Here is a 19101-nt window from a genome sequence, read left to right on the forward strand (position 1 = left end):
TACTCCCACCAGTGCTTATCTCTTGGGAGGCTGGAAAGCTGGAATATCTTACTTGCAAACAACTATTACTGAACTGATTCCACAAACTACAGACTCACTTTCAAGGAGCCTACAACTCATATTAGACCATAAGGTATTGGGGCAGAATTAGGCCATTTGGCCCATCAAGTCTGTTCTTCCATTTTTTCATGGCGGATTCATTTCCTTCTCAGCTCCAATCTCCTACTTCCTGTATCCCTTCATACCCTGACCTATCAAGAATCTATCAACTTCTGCCTTACATATACCCACTGACTTCGCCTGCATAGCCACCTGTGGCAACGAATTCCACAGACTAACCAGTCTCTGGCTGAAGGAATTCCTTCTCATCTCCATTCCAAATGGGTATCCCTCTATTTTGAGGCTGTGGTCCCCTGACCTTAGGCTTTGCACCATAGGAAGGTTTCGATGAGTTTTCAGTATTCAGTTCTGAATATTATTTATGTATATAAATGTGGAATGGCAACTGCACTGTCTGAACCTGCAAGAACCTGCAGAGAGCTCAGTACATCAGAGTATCTGTCTGCCCTCCAGAGACTCTGTGTACGCTTCTTGTTCCTTTAGCAAAGCAGCTCACATAATCAAATAGCCCACATACCCTGGACATTTTCTCTTCCTCCCTCTGCTATTGGGTAAAATATACAGAATATTTTCAGCATGTACTGCTCTAGGATAGCTACTATTTGTTCTAAAACTATTGAACGGTTCCATAGTATACGTCCTCACGTCTACCTCGTTATGACCTTTCGTCTTTTTGTCTACCTGCGCTGCACTTTCTCTGTAACAGTAACACTTTATTCTGCCACTCTGCTATTGTTCTGCTTTGAAGAACCTCAATGTACTGTACAATTTAACATATGATTGCAGATAAATGGTAATGTGAACCAAAAATTCTTCTGCCTGAAGAGGTCTGAAGGGTCCTTGTGGTACCAGACAAGAGTGAGCAGAGGGAGAGTCATGATGAGTTGTGATGTGGTGAATACTTTGCCATCATGAGGAGGTGGCTTTTGTCAGCAGCGAGAAGCAAGACCAGGAAGAGTTACGGGAAGGGAATGTGGGAAAAATATAGGTGGCATTCAAAATCAGTGGGGATTTTCTGACAGGGATTTAGATTTAGTGGACCAAACCGGCCTCCTTCCACTTCAGAAGGAAATATGGAAATATTGACGAAAAGAATTAAAGGGTGGAGGCATCCTTGATGGTGCTTTTTTTCTCAGGCTATCAGAACCCAGCTAAGAGCAAAATGAGCAATTGAAATTCCCCATCACCAAGAATCCCAAAATTTGCCCTCCCTCTATTGGGCTTAGTGCAAAAGTAACCAAAAAATAAACAACTTGAACCAAATTTGTACATGAAGTTCATCTGTATTGCACATTCCATGCATACCTGTAATGCATGTCTTCCATACACCATTGAAACTGGCCAAATATTGAAAGGCCTCAATAGAGTGGACATGGTAAACATTCAGAGGCTATGTACTCTAGTCCTAGACTCTCCCATTAGTGGAGGAGTCGAGGACCAGAGGGCACAGCCTTAGAAAAGAACAGAGGTAAGGAGGAATTTCTTTTGCCAGAGGGTGGTGAATCTGTGGAATTCGTTGCCACAACTGGCTGTGGAGGCCGAGTCATTGGGTATATTTAAAGAGGAGGCACATGGCTTCTTGATTTGTAAGGACATCAAAGGTTATAGGGAGAAGGTATGAGAATGAGGTTGAGAGGGAAAATAAATCAGCCATGATTGAATGGCAGAGCAGACTCGATGGCCCGAATGGCCTAATTCTGTTTCCGTGTCTTGTGGGTTTCAAGTTGGTCTCACCCTCCCCTGTGCAGTTCTGCCCAAATACCTCAACATATTTGGCTGCTGTCAGCATAGCAGACTACAAAATGATCTTGAAGGATGAACTCAAGTAGCTCTCGGCATAAAGCCTGCACTGAGGAGTGCATTAAATGTTGCCCAGCAACGACGTAGCATCAAGTGGTAGATACAAGATGGTGAATAGTCTCTCCAAAGACAGGGGTTCTAATAGCCAATCCTATTTAATCACTAGTAACCTTGGGTGTGATAGAAGAAGTGTGAGCTTCTAAGACAGGAGAGCAGTTTCGGCTTTCAGCGTCACCGTCAGACACTAGATACTCCCAGCTTGCTAGTACCATGAACCATCAGCTGAGGACTCTAACCATAGTTACATGTACCAACAGGTCCTTTTGTGTTTGGAACTGAAGCACTTAGGGAGCTTGTGCAATGAGAGTTATATAGTCCAAGAAACTCCTTTAAGTATCCACTTTGACAGTGGAGTTAGGCCCTGCTTTGTATTCAAATTCTCTACTTCAAAGGGCTGTGGCAGTTCACTTGTTCAAGGTTGAGATGAATATTTGTATTGACATCAGTAGAATCCAATGTATGAGGATCAATTAGGAAAAAAAAAGTTGAGATTCTGGATTTGACAGGGTTTTGTTGATTCACCAAAAAGTATCTCAACATGCCTCCTCATGTTCCAATATTGCACGTTCTTTTGTTCATTGGTGTCGCCAGTCATAGTGAGAGTCAGATTGCTATTGTGAAATTTGAATCATTGAGAAAACGGGAAAGGATTTGTTGTATTTAATAATACATATTCCCTGAATACCAATCCAGCAGGTCTGTAATATTGTCTCTAACAGAATCTGGAGTGCCAAAATTAGAACAATCAAGGGATACTTGAAATGTTTTGGCCATAACTTCAATTTTGACTTCCATCCTTACTTCCCTTACAGTGACTAGGTGACTTTTCCACTTTGAGCATTGTTGAATTTTAAAGATGTCATTAGGTCGGAAGGAGTACAAAGGCAGATTTATGGAAATGTTGCCAGGACCTGAGAGCCTGAGTTATGGGGAGAGGTTGGTAAATTCTTCCTTGGAAGATAAGAGACTGATTTAGCAATATATAAAATTGTGAGGGGCATAGATAGGGTGAAGGCACATAGTTTTTTGCTCAGGGAAAGGAGAAAAAAAACTTGAGGATTTAGTTTTGGGTAATGGGAAAAGATTTAAGATACTTGTGTGGCAATAGGTTGATTCAAAGGGTAGTGCGGACAGGTACAATGATGTCATTTAAAAGGTATTTGGATAAGTAGATGGATAGGAAAGGTTTAAGGGATATAGGCCAAATGGAGACAATTGGAACTAATTTAAGTGGGCAGCAGAGTCTGTTTTCATTCTATATTGCTCTAACTTCTTCTTTAGATCCTCTCCAAAATTACTACTGATATCAACCTTTCCTTGGTATTGCCAGCCACTTTCCTTCAATTAAAACAAATGGAAATTATTCCCTCATTTCCTCACCTACTCAGATTTGTATAAGAAGATTTGATTTCTAACTGTCCTGCCTCTGATTGTTGTTTTTATATGCATAGAATCATACAGTCGTGCAGTACAGCTTTCAGCCCAACTGCACTACACCGACCAAGATTCTCATCTGTGGTTCACCCATTTTCCCATTTTTGGTTGACATCCTTCCATCTAAACCTTTTCTATCCACGTACAGTACCTATCAAAGTATCTTTTAAGTGTTGTTAAGGTACCTGCTTCAAACATTTTTTTCTGGGTGCTCACTCCGTGTACAGACCACTCAAAAGGTAAAAATGATGTCCCTCGGGTTATTAAATGTCTCCCCTCTCATCTTAAATCAATGACCTCTAGTTCTCGATTCCCCAACCCTGGGACAAAGTCTCTGTGAATTCACCATTTTACGTCCCTCATCAGGATTATCTCATATTTGCCCTAGCTCCAATGAAAACAAGTTCCAACCTGCTCAACCCCTCTCCCAACACCTGCCAACATCCTCGTAAACTTCTGCATCTTTTCAAGTTAATAGCATCTTTCCCGTAAGCAGGATGGCCAAAACTGAACACAATATTCCAAATTCAGTTTCATCAGCATCTTTTACAACTGCAACATAAGAACCCAACTTCTATCCTCAGTGGCCTGACTGATGAAGAGTGCCAAACACCTTCTTCACCACCTGTCCACCTGCAACATCGTTTTCAGGAAACCATGTACATACTTGTACTTTCTTTACTCTATATCCAGTATTCAGTTTAGTTTCCCACACTATACTCTAGAGTGCTTGAGTATTGAATGGGCACCCTTACATCCTTGTGGGAATGTATCTCAACCATGCTAACCTTATATTCTCAATTATCATTTTACCATTATTAGCAATTTTTGATTTTAACCCATTTGATCTTGGAGTCTCTTCAGCTGCAAAAAAAGCCCTTCTTAAGTTAAACATTTCCTTCACCTTTCTCATAACCCAGCCTAATGTTATAATGACGGTTGACGGGGTGGAGATATTGTACGTCTCTACCAAAGGAGGTTTAAGGGATTCCTACCCTCCGCTAGCCTGCAGGTCACCCTTGGGCCAGGTCTAGCATCTGTTTAGCCTCCACCGATCAGGGTCACACAAAGCCATGGGAGCAAGTGGTGGATGGTCATATGAGCAGCTGGTGCATGTTACAAGTCCTGGTTATGTGGCCACTGATGCCAGGAAGTCAGTCTTTGAGGTGTATTAATAATGTCTGGGGTCACCCGACTTGTAAAGCCACTGCCCAGAAGAAGGCAATGGCAAACCACTTCTGTTAAAAAATTTGCCAAGAACAATTACGGTCATGGAAAGACCATGATCGCCCACATCATATGACATGGCACATAATGAACTAATGAACATTATGATTGTTTTTCCCTAACTGCTCTCGAATTGCAATATGCTGCATTTGGTTGCTGTCATTCTGTAAAATCAGGTATAACACTACAACCTGCCTCATGAGCCTTTTGAATACATTGCACGTCATGTAAGCTCTATATGATGATACTGAGAGCCTGGTGCACTTCCAAGAATTTCCCTACACTTACCTTTGCCCCAGTTAATTGATTGTATGCAACGTTGAAATATAAAATCAGCTTAGGAAATATGGGAACTAGGCACAAGACATAAAAGGGTGCCACAGTAGTGCAGTGGTTAGCGTGACACTATTACAGCTTGGGTGTCAGAGTTCTGAGTTCAATCCCAACACCCTCTGTAAGGAGTCCCTGTACGTCCTTCCTGTGGAATGTGTGGGTTTTCTCTGGGTCCTCTGGTTTTTTCTCACAGTTCAAAGACCTACTGGGTAAATTGTCCCGTGTTTATGTTAGTGTTAAATTGGAGCTGTTGGGTGTTGCTGGGTGGTGCAGCTTGAAGAGCACCTTTTCTACACTGTATCTATAAATAAAAATGAATAAATAAAATAAAAACAGTCTCCACATTTTAACTATTTCCACAATAAATGACTATAACAAAAGATGTGATTAATTTTCTAAATAGAGTAAGACCATTAATATATACCCAGTGATCATTTTATTAGATACACCTATACACTTGCTAATTAATGCAAATATATAATCACCAATCAGGTGGCAGCAACTCAATGCATAAAAGCACGCAGACATGGTCAAGAGGTTCAGTTATTGTTCAGACCAAACATCAAAATGAGGAAGAAACATGACCAAAATGACTTTGGCTGTGAAATGATTGTTGGTGTCAGAGGGGTGCTTTGAGTAGCTCAATAAATAAATAAATATATAAATAAACGTCAGATACTGCTGATCTCCTGGGATTTTCATGCACAACAGTCTCTAGGGTTTACAGAGAATGCTGTGAAAAACCAAAAAAAAAATCCAAAGAGCAGCAGTTAATGAGAGAGATCAGAGGAGAACAGCCAAAATGATTCAAATCCAGAAGATGGATACTGTAACTGAAGTAAGATGCGTTACAACAGTGGTGTGCAGAGTAGCATTTCTGAACGCACAACTTATTGAACCTTGAAGTGGATGGGCTACAGCAACTGAAGACCACAAATATACACTCAGTAGTAACTTTTACAGGTACAGAATATACTAAAGTGGCCACTAAGTGTAGATTTAGCAGCAGGGAAACTCTCACCTCTAGTACAAGGCCAGCATTCCCTTGATTCTGATATCAGTAGCTGCCCTCTTTAGACAAGTTGATCTTCTTTTCGCATGAATTGTATTTTCTCAGTTGTGATATTTCTCAACTGTGTCAGTATAATTTATGAGGAAATTTATTTTATGAGATCATGTCACCCTTCTGAACGTGCAATCTTCAGGTAACATTACACTGGCAGCAATTTTTTTCAAAAGCGTTGCTTCCTCAGAAATTGTTTGTGGTTCTGAAAGACAGTGTGAAGCTGAACACACACATATTTTCAGACTATTTATATCAATGTGGAATTTGTAGAAACAAGAAATTAACTCATAATGAACTTAATACATTTAATTGCATAATGGTACTGATGCTTTGCAATAGTTCCACTAAGCTAAAAAATGCTTTGTTGATGAATTCCATTTGTATTCAGTGTCTGAGGCTTCTTGCTTAAGTGTCCAACAATAATCAGCCAGCACTGATAAATTCCAGATGCCTTGAAACCGTTTCTCCATGACCGCAATGTCCTGGTTTTCACCATGCTCATCACTGACAGGTCAAAGATTTGCAGAGAAGTCTAAATGGGAATGCAGAAAAGAAATTTTCAGTGACATGCTGCACTTCATGGTATAATACGCTTGAAGCATGTTGTCAACCAGTTGCATGTAGCTTGGTGCTCTGTAGTTGCCAAGAAAATTTTCAACAAAATCCTTGAATGCCTTCCTTGCGATTTTCTCTGGTCCTGCTAGAAGTTCTTTGCTCGTCATCGATGACCTGTTTGATTTGTGGACCAACAAAAGTGTCTCCCTTAATCTTGGCATCAGCTATTCTGGGAAACATCTGTCTCAAGTATCGAACTCAATCACAGAAATTTTTGTGCCTGGTGACAGCAGATTCCATCCTTGCAGTCTTGTACTCAGTTATTCTGCTTTTGCCTTTAACAAACCCAAGTCTCTGACCAGGTCAGTTAACTCAGACTGAGTTATCAGATGAGGCTCACTCGACATAAAGGGTTCAAAATTTCTATCAGTGTCAGTGTTGTTTTCCATTCCTGGCTTGTGCTGTTACATAATCCTTCTGCTCTCACCATATCATCGGGGCAGCGAATGGCATTGATTTCCGAGTACCTCTGAGCCAAGCCCTATGATCGACAGCGCAGGTTACATAATAAATGTGAGAAGTCCAGGCTTTGTCTTGGTCGCCAATTTTACACCCAAGGTAGAGCGCATAGATTTTCTTAATAAGGGTAGTCATGCTCTGTCTTTGAGATCTAAGCGTATACTTGCCATAAGTATAACTGAAAGTATCGCGGCTGTTGCAACATTGGTGAGACATTTTGCTATCACAAATACTCCTGAAAATACAATTGCTTTATTATAATAAGTACACCCAATATGCTACGCGCGTAAAGCATCTGCATCAATGTGATTGTAAACCGATATATGTGTAAACGTAATGCATAGGACTGTATGTGCATGATGCATTTATAGCCTTTCTAAATCATCGGTTCTACCATGCAATATCTACCCTGCCTCAGCATGCCTGGACAAGATGGAAAACTTTTTGGCTTACATTGTGGGCAACACTTTAATTGACTTGAATGATGAATTGAAATTACAATTATAGGTGATTATATAGTGCTTGATAGAAATTTCATGGTGATTTTCATGATCAGTAGCCCAATATCCATAAGATATACACAATAGTATTCAGGAAAAAAGCATTGTTATCCAGTGTTAATAAAAGTTGGGAAAATTTGTAAACAGCCATCCAATTGGTGTTAAATATGAAATACTTATGTTAGTCTATGAGCAAAAAAAGAACTATTTTTTCTTTAGATTTTTCCTCAAATTCCATCCTCAATTTTTCATATTTCCCAGATAATTTTATTAAAAATATTGAGTGTTTCTGCCTCCACCACATATTGAGACAGTTAATTTCAGATCCCTATTTCTCTTTGGATGAAAGCAGTTCCTCATCTTCCCAGTAATCCTTTGATCAATTAACTTAAAACCAAGTTGTCTAGCTGTTGACCTCTCTGCTAAGGGAAATAGGTCTTTCCAGTTCACTGTGCCTGGGCCTCTCATAATTTTATAAACCTCAAGCACATTATTTGGGCTAAAAATAATAGCAACAAACACCAGAGTCATTACAGAAACCCACAGCAGAAAATCTTTTGGTGTCATGTTGAATTTCACAGACCTATGAATAAGGGGCGGCAAATGCTTATGTGCTACATTGATAAGGAAGCAAAACAAGTCAGGAGCAAGAGACACCAAAGCTAATTAAGCATGAGAAGAATTTAAAACGTTTCTCTTTTGTTAACTTTCTTCTAAAAAATACCTCAGAAAAATTAGTTAATGAGGTAAATGAGTTGATAGAAGCTCGCATTCTTTCACTCTGGCTTTATGTATGCATTCTATACACAGTATACAGTTGACTTTACATGGGTATTTATAAGTTGCCATTTATTTGGTCAAATTAATAGCACAATATGAAGTGTTATTTTTTAATTTGGCCATATGAAATTTGGCTTCACTGGGCATTTTAACACAACTATGCATAAGTGGATCAAAGGCTTTAACAAGAGTATGCAAGGACTATATTTGAAATGACCCAGACAAACATTACCACACTTGCAGTCAATGTTCTGTGTTTTCACTTCAACCAGTGTACTTGAGTTTTATTCTTGATTGTATGAAAAGTTTCCTTCAAATGTACAAACACTTTACCTTCCTGAACTTGACATCTGCTTTCCAAAGGAAACAGGAAAAAGGGATTTTAGAGCCCCTAGGAAAATAACATTTTGCAGAATGTACCATTTTGATTTTTTCTTTCCCATCAGTAAGGTAAATATTGAGAAAATATGGCAAAATGTTCATGTAATCTTTACTCTATTGACCGTAGACCATGCTACTAATAACTGATTGTGAGCAGATGGGCTCGCTGATATTTAGCAAAAAGTAACTTATTTTTAATTTTAAAATTATTTAAAAATTAATTTTAATTTTCAAAACCCCTACTGAAATTCCCTCCTTTCTTAAAACAGCCCGCCACTCTGCATAGCAGTGACTCAGATATTGTCAACATATGTCACCTTGAAGACCAACAATTCATAACAGATTTGTTTAAAATTGGATCCATTTCTAAAGACAAGTTCACAAAGATCATTGAATGTCTCTCTTGCATGTTATGCCATAAAAGCCTGGAGCAGCAGTTTGTATAAATGCTGAATTCTGGGTTCATTAAATAGTTATGCACCACAATATTACAATTATAATTGTTTTATAATACAATGTATTGAAAAACTTCGTTTCAAAACATCTCACAGACGTTTATGTTTCTTGGATGTAGGTCTTTACGACAAATGTTCTTCTATATCCCGGGACAGAGGATGGATCCTTGGCATCCAGTCCATGAGTGATTTGGGTAATAGGGACCCGCGATTCTTCTTCACTCTAAAAACAGACAGAGCTCGCAAAATAACCACCATCGTAGCCCAGCAGAAATACCCCGCCAATCAATGGGTACACTTGGCAGTAAGCTACGATGGACGTAAAATGAAGCTCTTCGTTAATGGAGCGCAGGTGGCTGTAAGCAATGAACAAGTCGGTGACATCTTCAGTCCTCTCAGCAGAAAGTGCAAAGCTCTCACACTTGGTGGAAATTTTCAAAATCAGAATTATCGTGGCTACATAGCCGATTTTACTTTGTGGAGTGAAGGCAGAACTCAACGGAAAATAATCCAAGATATGAAGCACCACACTCAAAATAACAATGAGCTTGTCCTTCATGACAACTTTGAGGATGTGGAGAGGCACTGGCTAACTGTGAAGGACAGCAAATACCCACAGACAGAACCACAGCATCACATTGACTGGATATCGAGTACTAATCTGCAGCCTCCACCCTGTGGCCAAACTGTCTGTGACAACATTGAAGTCATAACAAATTACAACAACCTCTTCAACTTACGCAAGCTAAAGGCTGTCCGCTACAGGGTCGTCAATATCTACGATGACAGTCACCAAAAACCTACTGTTACCAGAGAGCAAATAGAACTTCAGCATCAACACTTAAACAATGCCTTTGAACGGTACAACATCACCTGGGATCTTACAGTTTTGGATGTCAAGAATTCCTCTCTGAGGAACCGTCTCATTCTGGCCAACTGTGACATAAGTAAAATAGGGAATGGGGAATGCGACTTGGAGTGCAATCACACAATGACAGGCAGTGATGGTGGAGACTGCAAATCAACGAGGCGCATAACTTTGTTAAAGAAGCAAGGAGATGGAGTGTGCGATATGGACTGTAATGATGAAACGTTCAATTTTGATGATGGCGATTGCTGCAATCCAGAGACGACTGATGTAACAAAGACATGTTTTGACCCCAAATCACCCTACAGGTATTAACAATTGTATTAAATCATTATTGAATCATTAGCATGAAATATTTATAACAAGTTTCAGTTCAAATAAAGACCCCTGGAAGTAAACATTTAAACATAATATAATTCAGAGGTTGGAGTGGTGCAGCCCTCAGTGCTGACTTTCTGCTTTCCATATTCTGCCTGTGATGACGTGGGTTTTCTTCACAGTGCACTAGCTACTGCCCACATCCCAAAGATATGCTCGTAGGTAAGTGGCCAACAAAGAAAAAGGAGAGTCAAATGTCAAATGAGGGGGATTATGGTGAAGCAATTTCCAGCATCTTCAGATTTTCTCTTGTTTGTGATGGGAATAAGTTGAACATTTTCAGGGAGGTAAAACCTGAATTGGGACTGGGATAGTTCTGCTCAGGACCAACACTAACTTGATGGACTGAATGATCTTTTACTTTTTTATAAGTAAGGAACACTTCAATTCAAGCACCATCTACTTGTTTGGTATTTTTCTTTTGTCAGATTACAGGTGGCAAATCACATGAATTCTTTAGTGGGAGTGAGACAAGTTCAGTTAATAGTGTATAATAAGGTTAATTAATCGACCAATCAGCAGGTCACTGAGGTGCGGGAGGAAAGCCATATGATCACAGGAAGAACGTGCAAACCCTACGTCAACAGCGCCAGAGGTCAGGATTGTAACGGATCACTGTACTCGTAAGCAGCAGCTCCACAAGCTGAGCTGCTTCTTACTAGTTAATAGTCTTTATCACCTTTAAACTCAACTTGTACAAAATTAAATTCCATAAATACCAACACCATTCTGGCATCTTCTTGTTTGCCCCTTTCCTTTCCCAATTCCTAAAGCATAGATTCTTTCATCCAATTTTGACACTTAAATTATTATTCTAAATTATGTGGATCCAGTTCCATTTTCACCTTATTTTCTTTCACGTATCTACTGACCCACGATGGGGTTAAAATCTGTGTTATAAACTTGGATACCTCTGGAAGTCTAATGAAAATCTGTCAATTTGGTTAACAATACAAGTTATCATCAAAAGTTTTTAACTTTATAGTGTTAAGCGTCTGCGTTTATTTAGATCTATGAAAGCATGCAGCAATATTCAATCCCACTGAATCAGAAACCTTTCTTAAAGTTCAATGGGAAACAAATTTATGTTGTTATAGACTTTGTATGGCAATCTCCTTGTGGTACACAAGAAATCTGTTATATCACCTTGTTTTGTACATAGGTTCTTGAAGACTGAATGCATTTGAATGAACAATACCCCTATCTTTGTGCAAATCTACATGCTCTAGAGCTTTATAGTGGTAATTTTATTTGATTTTTTTCCCATCTATGTTTTCATAGAATTGTTATCAGTTTTCCTCAGTGATAGTAAGTGGTATCAAAAATCTATACAAGATTTGTGGTATTCACTGGAGCCCACTTAAAATAATTAGTGATAACATCACTACAGCAAAAAGCCAACTGCTGGCAAAATGGCATAAACTAGGAATTGTGCAGTCTAAACCTCCACCTCTGCAGGTATTATTTTTGTAAAAAGGCAAAGTTTGATTAAAGATTTCAGCTGTCTTCCCCTTTGTTCGACGTGTTACTGGTTACATCTGCTATTTCAATAACAATTTTAATATTTGAGGTTGATGGCCTTTCTTTGGAATTGGGAGTTAGGAAGCAAACCTCTTTCCAGTTGTAGTGAAGGGAAGGTGAGAGGTGGAGAGGAAACAAATATCTGTGATACAGCGGAGACTAGGAGAGATGATACTGGTGCTGAGAGGATTGTGGTGACATTTTAATTACAAATGATCAGTCTGGAGAAGGAATAACCAGAAGGAGATGAGTGAGGAGAAGGAAAGAACAGCTGTGAGATCATCGTAGGTATTGGAAACCTAAAACAGAAGAACATGCTACAAATACAACCAGCATGAGGTAAGGGAAGAGATTTGTTAATGATGGGTTGATGACTTTCCTAGGAACCGCTAGGTTAGATAAAGGAGAATGCTGGTAAATGGCAAATTTGAATCCTACCAGTTACAATTGCCTAGACGGACACATTTAGTTTATTACAATTTTTAATCCTCCAGCCTCCACAGAAAGATTTGACATTGCATTTCTGGATCAGATGTCCAGGAATACTTGCCCATTAACGTAACAACTTTTGCAACATAACATGCTGTCTTGGTTGTTGCTAATTACCCTTTGTCTTTATTTTGCCGACTACCTTCTTTAGTCGGTCCTTGAAGCCACAGTCAAGGTGCAGTCCATCATCTTGAAAACCGCTCAGTGTAAAGGTTTTGCTGAGTCAATGCACAAGAGTCAATTATCAGTTCCATGAATAACATAATCTGTATGCCCTTCATCTAAATTAGTGGCACATAACTTTCTAATGTTGTACCGGATTGACAATCTAAATTAGTTTTGAGGACCACTTCTTCAAAAGTTCCACTCTGGAACATCTGAACAAAGCCTTGCTACATTCACTTGGATTGCTCTCTGCAATCCCAAATGGAGTCCCATATTGGAGTGTCAATCATCCTCCATTTCCCAGCAGTTACTCTGGAAAATGTGGGAGCAAAATGGGCTTGGCAAGGATGTTAAAGCTATTTTACATTTTGAATTATTGGGTTAGTTTGAATATAATTAATTGATAACTTAAAAATATTGTGGTTACCTTGTCCAAACCACATCTCCATGTTGCATTTCTTCAAGGAAGCCTTGAGCATCTCTTTGAAACTTTTACTCTGTCCAGCTGGTAATCTCTTTCTACACTGGACCACAGCATGCTCTAGGAGACTGGCATCAAGCACATGGATCCTGCCTAACGTACCTTAGTGCTGGGGTCATGGTTTTGGTCTGAGGGAGGATATGACATCTTCCTCATGAATTCAGAGGGTTTTGCAAAACAAGCAGCAAGCCTCTAGCATAATCCTATACTTCGTTCAGTCTTTCCATCTGCAAGTGAGTCTTGCCACGAGGGATCTAGAGTACTGGAAGACTCTGATCTCCTACCTTTAAGACCTTTGCTTTTTTAAAAAAACTATTTATCTTTATTTATGTTGATGATTGCACACACTCCAAACCCCTCTCAGCAGCTGAATTTGCACAGCCTACCAGTTGTGAATCCATTGCCATAGGATCTCAATGCACAAAATTTGGTCACATTTTTGTTTTGAGTGGTGACATTAAAATTAATGAAACACATTTCTCTCATTTCAATGAGCTCTTACTTTGCTGAACAATGACTTATCCAAAAATGTTTTATGCAATGTGACTCTCAGTTTCATCGTTTTGTAATGGAGATAATGGGGACCGAGTTCTTCCAGCCGTTTGTGTATTGCTCATTGTTTAACAAGCTCTCCTTCTACTTCTCCATTCTCCTACCTAGCAGAGATGTTTGCTACCAAAGGGAATAGTTTTAGGGATGATGTTTAAAGGGACTGTAAGGGAGATTTTTTTTTCAAACCAAGGATAGATGGAGTTAAAACTTACTGCCTGAAAGGGTGGTGGAGGCAGAGACTCTCACAAGACTAAAAATCATGATGAATATTTGTACCACTAGGGCATAGATGACTACGGGCCAAGTGCTGAGAAATAAATTATTATTGAAGAGTACCCGATGGTTGAGATGGAAAGGTGGGAAGAATGGCCTGCTCCTGTGCTGTAAGGTCCAATAATTCTAATTTCTACACCACCCAAGCTTCATTTTTGGTAGAAGTTAACTAGCTGGAGAAGACTGCAGATGACATTAAAATACTCCTCTGTCAAGAATTAATATAATGGTTCGAGAATTTGTACCAATATGAAATCATAAAACTTAATTTCCTTAAACCAGGGCCGATAAATTGAAGGTGTGGGACAAATGTTAACTGAGCTCTGTATTATTGATGAAGTGTTCTGTATTCCTGTCATTTACAAGCACGACCCTAATCTCCTTCATGTAAAAGAAAATGCTTACGGCTCTTCTCACCTTGTAAAGAAAACCCCATCAGGAAGACAGTACCCTTAAAAGGGCTTACACCCATTTTACATTGCTAATTACATTCAATCACCTCTACAAATCCAAAAATAGCAAAGAACTGAAGGGACTGGAAATCAGAGATGAAAACAGAAGATGATGTTTAGACTCAGAAGAGCAGAAAGCATCTGTGGAAGAGAAATTGTCAATATTTCAGGTCCTGGACCTTTCATCTGAACTACACCTAGACTTGAAATATTAATTGTTTCGTCTTTCGCAGCTTTTTTCGGACCTGCTAAATATTTCCAGCCTATGAATCTGACATAAGGTTGCCCCTGGTACCTTGCAGCCACTTCCTTTTCTGGGCCCTCTTCTTCCCCATATCACACCACCTGATCTCCCTCTCTCAGAAAGTACCTTAGAAGTAAAAACTGTGCCTTGCTAATTGTTACAACCAAGAAGAATTTCTTGAGTAGTAACAGCAGCTATTCTGAAAGAGGATTATTGTGACAAGATGTTTGTGCAACTTTTCAGAAATTAATCCACTACTGACCTCAGAATTTATCAGGGGTCAGGTTCGGGGTCAAATAAGGTAGCAAACACGTCACTTAGTTCTGATTACACCCATGGTGTGGGATCAAAATAATGAATTTGGCAAAAATACCTTTTGAAATTAATTTCATTTAATCTTTTGTGCAGCAATCATGATAGAATTAGATTTACTTCATTGGCTTTTCCCATTGCTAACATGAAGTAATCCTTTAATACTGGTTTTAAGGATTAGATATTTCATGTTGCCCATTTCAGTGTGATTGTTTAATGACAGTGCAGTTATCACAGCGTTTTCATTGCAACCTTTGCTCTGCTGTCATAAGTCCCTGTGTTAGCTTTGATGTGTGCCCAAATTTTGTCCAACACAATCTTCATTAGCCATTCTAATGCCTTTAGTGAGCTGCAAGACCAACATATTACATTAAGATGCTGAGCTCATAATCATCACTACGTTCATGATTTTTTAAAACAAACATTGATATATTTTTGTGATTTGTAATAGAATTTACAGAGGGCATTGAGTTTTAAGCACACATTAATTTGATCTTGTTATCCCCATCTCCTTTCCGTTTTCACTTTTGAAACTGGGACCCCTTTGTTTTATGAAGTTCTATCGACTGTCAATTCACAAGGATATTTTCTTCTCACGGTAAGTGTTGAACAAGCACAAGGCAACTGACACCAGCAGAAAATGAATGCCACAGTCTTAGGAAAGAATGGCAGAAAATAATCCTGGTGTTGAATGTTGGCATTACAGATGGGGAGTTCAGCAATGACAAGGCTACATATTAACCATGAAGTCACAGAGTCTGTAGCTGGATGGTCAGCATTTTCACACCAAATGCACTTATCCATGCAAGTATTACCAAGCATACTACTTTGTCATAATAATAACTTTGAAAAGGAAGTCCTGTTTGCTTTCCAAACTACAAAACAATTGTTATACAAGAGGTAGACACGAGGAAATCTGCAAATGCCAGAAATTTAAGCAACACACAAAAACTGCTGGTGAATGCAGCAGGTCAGACAGCATCTATAGGAAGAGGTACAGTCGACATTTCGGGCCAGGACCCCTTCACACCCCATCCCTTATTTATTCATTTTATATATTTTTTATTCCCCCCCCCCTTACTTTTCTCTCTCTTTTTTCTCCCTCTGTCCCTCTCACTATAACTCCTTGCCTGCTCTCCACCCTCCGGGCTCCCTTCCTCCCTTTTCTTTCTCCCCAGGTTTCCTGTCCCATGATCCTTTCCCTTCTCCATTTCTTGGCTCCACCCCTCCCCTCCTGTCTTCTCCTATCATTTCGGATCTCCCCCTCCCCCTCCCACTTTCAAATCTCTTACTATCTCTTCTTTCAGTTAGTCCTGATGAAGGGTCCCGACCCGAAACGTCGACTGTACCTCTTCCTATAGATGCTGCCTGACCTGCTGTGTTCACCAGCATTTTTTGTGTGTGTTGTTATACAAGAGGTGTCTTTTGCCTTCTGTTTGCTGTGTTTGGCCACTTTAGGCATCAAATTCCACTTGAAGTGTGAACTGCAATGGATTCCAGCAGAAGTAAACACAAACAGACACTTTAATGCATACAAGGGGCTCTGCTTGTCCTCAACAGGAAGGTGTGTGATGTATTCTAATGTTGAAAAAATCTCCCCAGCTCCAGCAATACCCTTTCAGAATTATCATTGCAAGATCATCATTTGCAGACTAGTTTAATTTCTACCTATGAGTGATCTAGCACATCACACACTAAACCATTTTCTCCAACAGCAATTACACTTGTGTGTATGAACTGGTACATTTAGAATATCTGTAAGGGTTATTGAATAATTGTTGGAATGCAACTTACATGCACAGAGATTTTTACTAAGAAGATTGAAATTTCCCACAGCTACAGTCAATCTCAGGATTATCTCATAATTAGGTGATCAGGATTTCAATCGAAACAATCTAGCTAAGAAGATTTGTATCTAGATCTTGGAATTAATTGTAGGCAGTGCCAGATTGATGAATGTGTTAAGACTATGAAAACTGCTTGGGATATACTGTAGATGGATTTGAAGAGAAGGTTTCCCTGTATGATGGGAAATAGAAAATGTGAAAGAATAGCTTCCATAAACATTAAAGAAAATTGGTGCAATATGTAGTTTCTTGCATACAGTAAGTACTGTGCAGAATCTTTAGGCATGCTAGTTTTTTTCAGATAGTATGGCCTTCACAGAGCCTTGATCTCAACATTATCAATGCTGTCTGAGATTACCTGGAGAGACAGAAAAGTATTTCTTTCATAATTTTGTATTCCTTTATCAAATCTACCAATCGTTTTCATTCCAAAGAATAAAGTCCTAACCTATTCAATCTTTCCTTGTAACTCAGGTCCTCCAGACCTAGCAACATCTTTATAAGTTTTCTCTATACTCTTTCAACTTTATTTACATCTTTCCTGTAGGTAAGGTGACCAAAACTGCACACAATATTCCAAATTAGGCCTCACCAACATTTTACACAACTTCAACATAATATCCCATCTCCTGTGCTCAATGCATTGATTTATGAAGGTCAATGTGCCAAAAGCATTCTTTATGACCATATCTACCTGTGAAGCCACTTTCAACGAATTATGGATCAGTTTTCCCAGATCCCTTTGTTCAACCGCGCTCCTCAGTGCCCTACTGTTCATTGCGTAAAACCTACCCTTGTTGGTCTGACCAAAGTGCAACACATCACACTTGTCTGCATTACATTCCACCTGCCATTTTTTTAGCCCATTTTTCCAGCTGGTCCAGATCCCACTGCAAGCCATGATAGCCTTCCTTGCAGTCCACTGCACTCCCAGTCTTGGTGTCATCCAATAACTTGCTGATCCAGTTAACCACATTATCATCCAGATCATTGACATAGATGACAACGGACCTAGCACTGATCCCTGCAACACTCCACTGTCACAGGCCTTCAGTCAGAGAGGCAACATCTACTACCACTCTTTCACTTCAAACATACAAGTGTTTCAAAGTTTAAAACAGTATGTGAAAAATACAAAAATAGTCTCACATATACCAGATCTGCTAACTATGTAAGACTAGGGGTAGGAACTGTCTTAATGTCTATGCCTTAATTTGGGATTTGCATTAAATGACAGAATTTATAATCAAGAGTATTTTAGGTAAATGTTGAAATCAGGATGGTTTTAAGCATAGGTAATAATGTGTTAGCTCAGATGGAAATACATTTGGACAAAATATTTAAAAATTACAACATATAAACCAGCCGTCTATCCTATCATGGTAATTATTGTCCAGAAAAATCAAACAATATATTCAGTGGATTCCAGTTAATTGGAACACATTGGAATCAGACATTTGACCCAATTAAGCAGCTGTCTAATTAGCTTAAGTTTATGGAAATAGTTAAAAAGGTATAAAAAAATCCAAACTACCATTTAACTGAGTAACAAATTACATATTTACGTGAAATACAGTACAAATTAAAACTCTATCAATACTGCTAATGTACTATGAAATATGTATTAGTTCCAAATTGTTATCGACAGAGGAATTTATCCAGTGAACGCAATATTTTCAATGCTCCTCCCTGTCTTCCTTTTCATTGTAACATTCAAGACAATTGGTGATACCTTCAAAATCTTTATAGTTCCTAACTTGCTGAAGTAGTGAAATCATTTTCACACCCAAACTGTTTCTGGCATCTCCAAGCCTGAATGCTTGAAAATGCTGTGAGTAAAGCAATTCAGAATTGTCTTACTGCTTATTTTTCACCAACTATTAGTGACAGAAATCACTGCTTTTTGAACACAAACACACACAACTGATGCTGTTCGAAACCTGTTCGGTCTAAGCATGGTGTGGTATCTAACAGCCACACAAGTGCATGTGACTGACACAAGTTAGAAACAGTTTAGCAACAGTCCCCTGTCCCAATTAAGTGGCATAGTATCCCAAATAAACAAAGGGAACCCTGTTTACCCTCTCAATTAGTTTTTGTTCTTTAAGAAAGTTCCCAAATATGCAGTTGCGCCAATTAACCAATGGCTCAGTTAACCAGAATCCATTGTAGTTACATTTGGTCCATCAGTTTCTATGCTTATTCACTGACCCTTCCTTTATTCACCAACTCTGAATGTGAATTACTCTAATAGAACTCTTCCTGTGAAGAAACTTCCCATGCCCTCTA

The 19101-nt window shown here is 39.1% G+C and overlaps 1 protein-coding gene across 1 annotated transcript in view; it reads left to right on the forward strand.

Annotated features, from left to right (window-relative positions):
• The window catches only part of LOC134359926 (pappalysin-1-like), a 365925-nt gene that overhangs the window by 18376 nt on the left and 328448 nt on the right, over positions 1–19101 (forward strand). The window contains exon 2 of the mRNA XM_063073788.1: positions 9350–10406. Within this exon, the coding sequence (XP_062929858.1) occupies positions 9350–10406 (1057 nt within the window). The remainder of the gene's footprint in view (positions 1–9349; positions 10407–19101) is intronic.

Source organism: Mobula hypostoma, chromosome 21 (assembly GCF_963921235.1).
Source record: "Mobula hypostoma chromosome 21, sMobHyp1.1, whole genome shotgun sequence".
Classification (NCBI taxonomy): Eukaryota; Metazoa; Chordata; class Chondrichthyes; order Myliobatiformes; family Myliobatidae; genus Mobula; species Mobula hypostoma.